The following is a 12,203-nucleotide window of genomic DNA, read 5'->3' as shown; positions in this document are numbered from 1 at the left end:
TCACAAAAATATGACAGAGCGGTGAGAGGCAGTCATCAAAGCCACAGGAGGACCTACAAAGTACTGAAAAGCACTCTTAGACTCTGTTTCTCATGTGATATGTTTGGTGTGCATCAGTGATCATTACAAAAAAACAACTTTAGAGCAATACTTCTTAACTCTATATTTCAGGATTGACTTCAGTGAAGGACACATACTTATGTAATGTAAGGAATCGCTTGGATGGGCCATGAAAGATGCCTTGTGAATGCTCACTTGACATTTAACTAACATTCAAGTAAATATGTATTGAATGAACTGAACTATAAGTAATATAAATGACTCTCTATTAAATGCAGTACTACACCTAACCCCAACCCTAACCTTAAATCTAAGCCTAAACCCAACCCTAAAAGGTTAAGGTAAGGGTGACCATCCATTGTAGACACCTAATATAATTATACCCATTAAAATATAATATATATTTTTATATATTATATATAATATAATAAAAATATATAATTATACCCAGAGAACGCTTTAGCAGTGTTGCTATCAGCATTGTGGGGTTTTGTTGTTGTTGTTGTTGTTTTGACAAAAGGAACATACTTTTTACAATCCCATCAACTGTAATGACACAAAATAAATATTCTGAATCTATATTTTAGTACTAAATCATGTGCACTAATAGATTCATGTTCATGTATGCATACACACACAACCATTTCAAAGCAAACAATCAATTCCTGTGAGCGTGTGTGCTCAGGGAAAGCTGTGATTTACATGTGTAATTTACCACTGTTGTTAATGCTCAGTTTTACTCAACTGTTGTCATATGTTTTGAGGTACCTGGCCGATTAGAAGCAGGAATTGCTCTCATTAGCGTGGCCTCAGGAGAGATGTGTGGCTGGTAAAGCCAGCCTCAGGGAATGTAATTAATTTTGCATGCTAATCTCAACATTACATCCAAGAGGTCTGACAACTTACAGAAGCACCTAGAAGTGCACCGTCAGATCTATAATGTATCAAAGTTGTTTGGCCAGAGAGTCCTTTCAGAGCTGCTAATATCAAATGACAATATATACAAGACATTAATGAGGTCTACCTTCCACTTGTTTTGAATAAGCCAGATAACTGAGCAAGATGCAAGCTGAAAAGAGACAATTCTGCCATTTTGCCATTCTACCTTTGAGTACATACATTCAGAGATTTTAAATTGGCTGCCTGCACAGGGAATTCAACATCTATTAGGTATAAAATACCTGAAGAATATATAAAGAAGTCAAGTGACAAGTTGTGTCTTAAACACTCAGTTGTACACTAAAAGAAATGAATGATTATGGCAGATCACTTCCATTAAGTGTCAAGATTTTTCAGATCTTGTAATCTTGACCACTATGTCACCAGTGAAAGAGAAATCTAACACAAACCTACACAAGTAAAAGCTTTACAAACAATATTTCCCATAGTCGTACATACATCTTTAACAACACAGCTAATTGTGCATAACAAAAGGTGTAACAAAAGTTATTGTCTCAGTTGCTTTGTCACTTTGTGTCACTTGAAACGAGTTGAGAATTTGGTGTATTGTACCGGGCCTGAATAAATGTTCCTGACTTTAACCTGAACTAACAAGGCCTACTAGAGCAAGGACAATGGTATGAATTTCCCACTAAGACGCTTTTTTCTAGGCCGCAAAATGCAGCAACATTGTTTTACGAATGAATTACATTCGAATTAATTACATATGTACAAATGAATTACACATGGGCTTGAAATAGGGGTAGGGGTTTAATGGATAATTTTTCTTGACAAAAATTACAAACTATGGGCAGATGATAGAATATCTAAAAAAGACATGAAAAATCAACATCTTTAAAAGACGCTATCTCCACAAATCTTCAAAACTAACCATGTTTTGCCTTCCTTCTGTTTTAAAGTCATATTTGTACTTGCAACACAAATGCGCCTTAGGTCTGATGTCTAAGGCGCCGCCACTATGATCTGTGGATCGCTGGTTTGAATCCTGGGTCATGCTGCTTGCCATCAGCAGCCAAAACTTGCTTTCTCAGCTGTGGGTTGATGGCACTTCCTCTCTATATCACTCCTAGTGGAATATTAGTCAGTTAGCTGTTGTATCGAAGCGGGGTGGCTTTCTCTGAATGCACTGGCTTCCTAGCAACAGTTTGAAAAGAGGTGGTGTCTGCCTTGACATATGTCTTCACCCTCCTAGTGTTGGGGGCATTGCTAGTGCTAGGGGGAGTTCACATGAACAGGGATTGGTGTAGGAAATGTAGAAAATGGTGTACAATTAGAAATAAATTGTAATAAATAAAGCAGCGTTTGATAGCACTGACACTCAATCCTGTTGATTAACATTTTATGTTCCCATCTCATAGCGCGGTTGAATTAGCTGTGCCATTTGAGCCTCTGTAGTCAATTCAGTACCTTATCAGTCATGCAGCCCTTGCCAGATTCACAGATCGGTTCTATTTCACTCAATAGGCTTGGTTCAATAAGGCATATTCTGTTATCATTGTAGGACCCAAGCCATTTCTCCTGTGACCTGGTGGAATGTAGTTAATTTCTTTTAAAACAATTATAGTGCAAGAGTATAATTTTGATTGAAAATATCTTTCTCTTTAATGTCTCTGATTTATTTTATTAGTTTAACAAATCACTATTTCAGAAATCTCAAAAGCTCTTAAAACTTTAAACTGGTCAACAGAAGCCTGGTGGATATTTTTTAAACAATAGTATTTTATACAGTATTTTATACAGTAGTTTACAAAGCGTTAGCCATTTTTATTAAAAAAAAAAAATTTAAACAGCGGATGGCCTGAAAACAAATATGTTATCCAGTAACATGGGCCAACTGGAGTTAGCCCTTCTTCTCTTCCTGCACCAGAGCTGAGGGGGTGTATTGATTAAGACTGCAACGTGATGCTTCATTCAGTCTGGCTCCATAATAGGAAATGGGAGTGGTAATAACTGCAAGATGAATCTAGCAAATTTGCACACTTAATGCATGAGGACACACACTCACATACACCCTCTTCCTCTTAACACACTACTTCAGCTAGTCTTCTACTGTTATCTGCAGTTTCTTGTCTCAAGGCCTCTACTGTGTGATCAGGTCATGTTCAGCGATGTTTCTTTTGCTACCAAGACCATAAGACATACAGGATAAATGATGGGAGGCATTACCTCTGGCTCTTTGGACAGGGGCTTGTCATTTATGTGACCATTACAAATGCTCATTAACTCAAACGGCTTGTGCTGGTTCTTTTTTTTTCCTCTGGTATGAATAATTCACTGGAATATTTCACTTTTCTGAGAGGATTGGCTTTTAAAATATACATGGACCGGCTGTGACACTGTAAAGTAAAGAAGAGCACAGGTGAATAGGATTACAATCTGACAAACTGTGCAGATAAGTTTGTTTTTGGTTTTCATGACAGAACAGATATGTGTGGTTAACTTATGATTATTCATGATTCAAGATTTTGTGTGTCCTTACAGCTATTTTACTTTCACCTGAAGATTTAAGATGAAAGAAAATAACAAGGTGATATACCATGTGTATCTCTCACATGCTTGTATAATGAAGGTACATTTTTGTATAACGCAGATACATTATTTGTAAACACAGAAAGAGACACATTTATCTGGGCCGCCTGGCCACAAACCCATAGCGGATGCCGGAAAAGAGGCAGCAGAGCCACAGTCTTTGTCAGACGAAGGCACTGCACTCATCGCCCCCCTCTCCCCAGCAGAGTGAGACAAGCGACTGCTGTATTATCTGCCCCATAGAGACCTAGATGTCAGCCTCTCTCTGCACTGTGTGGACAGAACAAAGGAACACTCCAGGAAAAGCAAAGGAGGTGATGTATTCTTTTTGATCAACAACACTTGGTGTGATCAGAGTAATGTACACATTATGAAATCTTTCTGCTCCCCAGACCTGGAATATATCATTATCTCATGCAGGCCAGTGAGGGCATCGAGAGAAAATTCAGAGATTGTTTCTGCCGCTGTGTATATACCCCCGCTGGCTGACATGGATCTGGCACTCCGGAAACTGGACAAGGCGATTAATAAGCAGGAAGCCGCGCGCCCGGAGGTTGCGTTGATTGTTGTTGGAGACTTCAACAAAGCATACTTAAGGAAAGTCACTCCAAGTTCTTTCAGCACATCAAGTGCAGCACGCAGGAAACATGAACTCTAGACCATTACTAGACCATATCCCCTTCCAAGTGGCTTACAAAGCCCTTCCCTGACCTGTTCAGCAAATCTACTCCATCCTGCTCCTGCCCACCTACAGACAGAAGCTGTAACGGTTGCCTCACACTATCAAGGAGGACACTGCCGTACCATTGGGGCAGAACATATCCACTGACAATGCAAGAGCCCTGATTCTGCAGACTGCCCTTCCCCACCTGGACAATAAGAACACATATGTGAGAATGCTGTTTGTGGACTACAGTTCAGCATTTAACACCATCATTCCCCTAAGGCTTGACATCAAGCTCTGGGATCTGGGTCTGAACAGCTCTCTGTGCAGCTGGATCCTGAACTTCCTGACAGGCCAACGGCAGGTGGTAAGGATGGGCAGCATCATGTCCTCCTCACTGACCCTCAATTCCGGAGCCCCTCAAGGCTGTATGCTCAGTCCACTCCTGTACTCCCTGTACACCTACGAATCCACAGCTCCAATGTCATCATTAAATTCACTGATGACCCAATGATTGTGGACCTGATTTCCAATGGCGCCGGACAGCCTACAGACAAGAGGTTAGCTGGTGCCAGGAAAACTCTCTCTAAATCTCTAAGCGTTGACAAGGACAAAAAGCCAATAGTGAGCCATCAATACTGTAGGGAGGGTCTACAGCTTCAGGTTTCTTGGTGTTCACATTATGGAGAAACTTGCATGGTCAGAACACAACACACAATGGTGAAGAAGGCACAACAGCGCCTTAGACAGCTGAGGAGGTTTGGTATGGGAACTGCAATGCCCTTAGGCGGAAAGCTCTGCAAAGGGTGGTGCACACAGCCCAGCACATTCCCCGGGAGTTCAGCTGATCGGTTTACTAAGTGTACTCAGATAACAATGTATGGCAATCAGTGATTACTTGGGCATATGCCTGTATTGTAAAGTGAAGTAAAAGCTTTGTTTTGTGTTGGGGCAAAGTGATTTTTTGTTCAATTTTTCTACCCAATTTAATCTTTGTCATTTATAGACACAAGCTAGGAATTCAGCTAGGCCTATCACACAGTGCTGGACAGGCTTGCACGTGCTTCCTCTAAGACACATGAAGCGACAGCACATCTTTTCAAGCTGCTGCTTGCACAATGTTGCTGCACAAATGAACACATGTGGAGGAGAATACTAACTGCCCTTTCTGTTTCATGAGCTAATGGACAACCATGATCGGCTAGCATCGTATTGGGTGACAGGGGAGAGTAAAGGCCATCGAACCCACCCTGAGAGAGCGAGGCCAATTATGCTTTCCTGGATTCCCAGACATGGATGGCTGAAACATCAACTATGTAGGTTAACGGTGGCTTATTTTACTACAAATACACATAGTTAACAACTAAAGATGTTGACAAAAAGTGTTCAAAGTTGTTCAGTTTTAAATCTATAATGGATTTTACATTACTGCAGCATCAGAAAATAATTAGCCCCCCTATTGTGTGGGTGGAGAGAGAGAGAGACATTAGCAAATAGTGAGTTGTGTCTGATGTGGCTGAGACTGAACACATCTCCTTTAGAGTCACAGACTATGACCCAGTCATCCAATGTGAAGAGGCGATTCAATACCTTCTTTCTAACAGCAAAAATAAGGAGTGGCTGAAAATATACATTTTAAATGCATTTAAAATATTACATGATAAAATATCCACAAGCTAACATGTTAGTACCTACTAGAAGTCAATATAATCACTTTAAAACTTCCATTGAATGTTGAATGTTGAATGCATTGCTTGATGCATATGGATATTTAATAGAGATTCTCATAATGAACAATACAAAAGACTATAAGACAATCACTTTTCTCTGCTCCAGTCAAAATAGAGGGGTAGTAAGCCACAATTTTATCTTTAATCAATTCTGCAGATTGTGGAGTAGGCTACTACAACCACTATTTGATATGCAATGTAAACCAATCCATTATTGTACATAAAAAGTGGTTTATAATATTTTGAACTTTGCAACAGACTTGCAAAACCAAACAGAGCGGCTTTTGTTTTAACAGGACACAGGAAACAGAAGCTAGAAGCAAAATATAATGCTGATTAAAATTTCAGTGCCTGTGCTCCAACAGGCAAGGAAAAAAACTGGAGAGTCAAAGTGGAGACTAGAAAACGGTTCCTCTTGTAAACAAGACCGTTCTAATTTTTAGGAACACTCCAGGCCCAACAACAGAGTACTTACTTCTAGACTACTCTTTTCTTAGTGTTGAATACAAACATTAAGTATTCTATGGTGATGCCTTTATTTCACCATTGAGGGGAGCCAAATGCTGACTGCTCTCCACTAGAGGAGAATGGAGCAAACCTTGTCACATTTCAGATGGGTTTGCTCATATAAACACAGAGAGAAATGTAGAGAATTGTGTACAGTCAATGCTTTTTCTCAACTCAGAATGAAGGCATGTTATTATGATAAGGTACAAACTGATATTTAGAACTTGTTCTGGAAATGCAATAGAATTCACCAGAAATTGTGGGCCAATTTTTTATGCACAAATCTGCCAATGTCAGCATTTATAAAACTGAGACATTTGGACTCACACCACATGGATTAGCATTACAGAATAACATATTTTCTTTTATTGAAAAAGACGTTCTCCAAAAGAACTCACTCAACTTGCTTTCTAACAAATAAACCCAGAAAGGCTGGTCATTTGAGAGTTGGTGCATGCATAACATAACCCCTGCCCCCTCTCTGGTCACTTTACCCAGATGCCTTGTTTATAAACTATGGACATTATAGATTATGGACATGAGATCCTCTGAACATACTGATCTAGTTTAAAATTTCAAAACATTGTATCAGCATTGATTTTTTCAACATATACTGAAACTGTCACACTGTTAGTAGCCCAGCAATGCCAATAAATCTGTCCTTCTGGAAAACAATCAAGACTTCATCGATATAATATTCATATTCAAACATCTGCCTGATTTTGATATCATTGTGCAATACCCAGTTCAACTATCTGTAGTAGCGAGATACACTAAATCAAACACGGATATACTACCTCAAAAGAACTGCCTATAACACCCAGTCTGCATCATAGCCTATTATGCTCAAGAGTGCCTCCTATGACTGCAAGAACAGTGAGACATTTTTTCAAAAGCTTTCCACAATTACACCACAATCTCAAGTATCTGACTCACCCAAGCTAATATTACAATAAACAGAAAACGTACTGACTACCTGACAGCATTAATACATATCCTCAACCACTAGCCCTCCCAACCCACTTCAGCAGAGGAAACCATGGCATGCTTGATTTTCTTACTTAGTAAAATGGTGAATTCCATCATCTGACTAACCCAAGCCCCATTCTGTTTATCCTATTACAAGCCGGCTATATTTAGAGTGTATATCAGACATTCAATTATTAATGAGACATGGAACAAGATAACCTGGTAGCAGCATCCTGGGAGCCAATGGAAGAAAGCCCTGCTGTGTATATCCATCCAATAATAGCAAATAGATCAGACAATTAATTATTTATCTAGATTCAGATAGAACCCATGTGTACTGTAAGTGAACCATACTGAAAAATGGTTACCTACTACAATTGAATTCATTGATCATCATTAGTGGATGTTGACCAGTTCAGGCTCAGGGGGGCATTGATTAGCAATCATTGTGCAATCAAATTGCATAATGTAAAGCTTCTAAATATTTTAAACCTCTATTCATTGTATTATAGCACTATCACCTCACACCTAGTACATTAGAAAACGCAGATCATGCCAACAGTCAATTTGAACTGAAAATATATTGTTTTGTCTGTTTAACTAACCTATTTATGTTTATTCATGTTTGTACCATATTAAGACCTTTTCCGCTAAACTGAGTGTGTAGTGTATGCTGGTGTTTCGCAACTGAATCCAGCAGCAAAAATATGAACTAAAACTCACCTTAAAAAGCCGCAGGATGTTGGCCACCATGATAGAGACAGAGCTAGCGGAAGCACCAATCACACCCACGATCTTGTCTGGCTTAGCAAAGCTGGGTAGCTCTCCACCAGCGCAGCGCACATCTGAGGGGTCACGCTCAATGAGTGCCTGCACAAAGGTGAGCGACTGCTCCAGAGCATAGGTGTCCCTTGAGCAGGTGTCCAGGATGCGAGCACCCAGCGTGACGTTGGGCAAAAGGTCAGGGTCCTTGTTGATGAGGTCAATGGCAAAGAGCATGGCCTCCAAACGATGTATGCCTTTCTCCTTCTTCAGCTCACCACAGGGGGCGCCACGTTCGCCCCGTGCATGCACTGGGAAGAGGCCTCCCAGGATAATGTCACCATCTATTCTGATGGAATGGGCGTACTCAGGAGCTGGGGGTGTGAGGGGGTCCGGGCGCTGGGTGATGGAGCAGGTCACCACTGCCAGAATAAAAAGGCACCTCTGCCACATCAAGTTCCTCGCCATGACAACGCAAGGTTAAGGTATATAAGAAGACAAGCAAGCAGGAGTGGCAGAGGGGGGGGGTCTGATGGTTGCAGTGCGGCTACTGCAACACGTGGTCAGTATGAAAGTGGTGCACAAAGGGAATGGAGTCACCAGTACACCTGCCCTGGGGGAGGAGGTCCCAAGGTAAAGTGACCATTCTCTGCGGTTTACAAAACATAAGGTCGGTCATCTGTGAGTTTAGGTCAGTGGAGTGCTGTGTGAGAGAATGCGGTGGTATATTAGGCAATCAATGGCCTGGTAAGAGTGACCTTCGCTACAGATTCCGCAGTCCCCTGGGACTCTGTGAAACAAGGAGAAGAGCAAAAAATGAGTATCCAAGAATCACCTTCAATAAACGTGGGTACTGGTATTGGGTATTGGTTAAAGGTGCCAAGAATTCATTGAATAGCCACGGTTATGAGGCCTGGTTTGCATAGCAACCCATTTGGAGATGATGTGGTGCTCTCCAGTGTTACAAATATCAGAAACACAGTGTTGACCAGTAGTGGCCACTGCGTTTTACTGCTTTGTCAGCTCTGACTAGCGCTAACAGGGCTTGTAAACGTTGGGGGCTTGTGTAAAATGACACAAGACTGTTACGAAACAATTCTGGGGTCTTGCAATTGGCCTGTCTTTTAGCTCAGTTTTTGGTTACGCAGGATTTTGGAATTCTATTCTTAAGCCCTTAAAAGGGATCTAGATTTTGTCATAATTCAATCATTACAATTTAGACAAAATCATTAAGGGAGGTTTAAATTCCCACCATCAGAGACATTGTTTTACACTACATTCACGGCGGTGGGATACTTTAAAATCCCAAAACCTAAAATTCCCCTTTTTGTATTTTCCCATTAATCCCAGTAATACTACTTATAGCAACTCAGAATACATGTAAAGTCACTGATCATTCTGGATAGCAAATACAGTGGCTATATTTGTGACCCTGGTTCCTGTCACCACCATTGTACAAAAATCACTACATTTTTGTATAATGAATCATCTCACGACTCTGAATGATCCTGTTCACATCACATCTCAACGACTGAATTATGCAGAATTATGCGGGGGGGGGGGAGATCCCTTCTACCCACATTTGCACAAACATACACTAAAACATGCACAGCAGAAACGACTGCACTTCAATAGATAAATACACAATATTTTAATAGAAACTACAAAGCAGATGGAGAAGTACTAGCTATATGCTCGCATTCATCATAACCCTGTGGCTACTGAGGAGAAAACTGAGGTAAAACTACCACAAGTAGCTAATAAAAACGTTCAAACCTGCTTGTGCTGATGAGAAGACTTCAGAGGGACACGAAGTCTTCATACATGCACACAGAGGCAGGTTACCCAGCCTTTATCCGAGAACCCCATTTAAGACCCACACAAGTCTTATTAAATGTGATGTTACAGCATCCAGCCTTACATAACGGGCTGTTTTACACTGCAGTTCTCATTTAAGTGAAGCCATGCGCCAAAACCGCGGAGATCGTGGAAGACGGATCTTCATGAGGAATCAGGAGGAGAAGGTGTGCTCGCCTCGTGCACTCCTACCAGCCTTAACCCAACACTTAGCTAGGAAGGTCCGGGGCTCGGGCTGGAAATACTCAGCTCTACAAGTCCAACTTCATGAGTAATACTGCATTTTTAAAGCATTTCTTAAACAGAAAGAGCATCTTAGCCTGACGGTCTCTCGGCTAGTTATCTAGCCACGGTGACAGGGAACATCTCTCTCTCACACACACACACACACACACACACACACACACACACACACACACACACACATATGAACCCATTCTCAGTTCTGTGTTGACAAATAGGACATAAATACACGTACCATGCTGTACTTTGTGATACTTTACAGGCGTTTCGAGAGGTACATCTGCACAGTAAAACACACGACGATGGGTAGAAACACACACACACACACACACACACACACAGAGAAACGTTACCTCGCAGTGCTCGCGCTCCGGCCGTTTTTTCCCGCCCGCTCTGAGCTCGGAGAGCGCGAGCCTTCGCTGCGGCGCTGAAGAGAGTCCGCGCGCGCTCCACAGCATCAGCTCTCCTCACAGAGGAGCACACACACCCCTGCTCTAACGGTTACTCTTCCCATGCCTTCACTCAGCCTCTCATTCACCGTCAGGTAACACACTTCCATTCACACACTTATCTTCATTGAGCACTTTCCCCACTTCTAAACAAGGACTCTCTCAGATAAGCGCCACTTTTCCTAAAGGCAGGTCCCGGGTATTTCATAACTACTGCACTGCAGCCACTCGTTAATGGAGCCAAAAGGCATCATAGCAGCGCAAACTGAGCAGCCGAAACGCAGGTCTGTGCTCAGAGAGCGGGAGCCCGCAACAAGAGCCGCACTGTGGAAAACGATATGCCAGCGCCATCTGCTGCACAATGAACGCCCTGCATGTTAAGGCGGTGCTGCGTTTTACGCAACGTGATGTCGTTAAGCCACTTCGTAAAGCTCCAGTTAATATCCAGTTGTTCTGTAATCAGTATTACACTGTTAACTGCAAACTGGTACTGTAAAAAAATTAAAATAAAATAATAATAATAATAAAAAGTTTATCTGTTTAAGCAAACTACGTTTGTTCAGTTAAATACATTTGTTTCACACATTAATGCTTTGACACAATGGTTTCATTCAAATACTAAATGCTTTAAATGATTTAATTGAGGTGAATAAACCAAGTGAAGTTTAAACTGAGGTTGAATTCATTTGAGCTGAATAAGTATTAGATTAGCTTATTACCACATCAATTATATATTTTTTTTATTTTCTTTTCTTGCCTTTGTTCGCTCCGTCTCTCATTACACGGAGGCTCTCAAGGGTTTGAACACATTGCTGAGATGTACAGCATGTACAGCAAAAATATATTTAAAAATCCTATTTATAAATCATAATATTTTCTAAAACTTACATTTACCTAATTAATTTATTTTACGAAATTTGCTGACAGATTTGCTTAAAAAATATCTAAATCTATTTCTATAATCTAATCTATTTTTCCAGCTAAATATAAGTTAATGACTTACAAGCCGGAGCGCCCCCTACAGTTGTGGAGTGTAATTAACATTTACAGCGCTCGCCTACATACGCGCTTATAGCTTCCCTCATGGACAGCTATACACGTGCATTTGTTAACAAGCTGTGTACAGATATACAAAAGCGTGTGGGCTGACGTGATAGAGTGATATTAGATTTTAACACAGATGTGACTTCAGTTAAGCAGTTCTACGCAATTCTCATGGAAGACCTTGTGCAGCTCCTCCACTCCCAACTCTCAAAAGTGCAGTAGCAGCACTGCAGTTGAAATGGCAACAACAGTAGCGCTATTCCCCCTGTTACAAGTCAGCAACCATTTTCAGGTGAAATGTTCAGGTGCTGCATACTGTTGCTTTGAAAGGGCCATACAACTTAAATAATTCGCAAACGTGTTGAATAAAACAAGTTAACCCCTTCAAAACCTTTGCGTAGGACTACACTTCAGTTCTACCCTCTGCAT

General features: G+C 41.0%; 1 protein-coding gene across 2 annotated transcripts in view; it reads right to left on the bottom strand.

The window, feature by feature from the left end:
• Nucleotides 1-11,006, bottom strand: part of grm8b (glutamate receptor, metabotropic 8b) — a 145,829-nt gene extending 134,823 nt beyond the window's left edge. For both annotated transcript variants that reach the window (XR_011978536.1, XM_072671303.1), the window contains exons 1-2: nucleotides 10,635-11,006; nucleotides 8,143-8,971 (exon numbers count right to left, since the gene is read on the bottom strand). Coding sequence is in view for 1 of the 2 variants with exons in the window: in XM_072671303.1 (XP_072527404.1) it covers nucleotides 8,143-8,649 (507 nt within the window). In the remaining variant the exon portion in view is untranslated. The remainder of the gene's footprint in view (nucleotides 1-8,142; nucleotides 8,972-10,634) is intronic.
• Between the last annotated feature and the right edge of the window lie 1,197 nt (nucleotides 11,007-12,203).

The sequence above is a fragment of the Salminus brasiliensis genome, chromosome 2, assembly GCF_030463535.1.
Source record: "Salminus brasiliensis chromosome 2, fSalBra1.hap2, whole genome shotgun sequence".
Taxonomy (NCBI): domain Eukaryota; kingdom Metazoa; phylum Chordata; class Actinopteri; order Characiformes; family Bryconidae; genus Salminus; species Salminus brasiliensis.
Note: the sequence above shows the minus strand (reverse complement) of the source record. Positions and strands in the feature narration are given on the sequence as shown.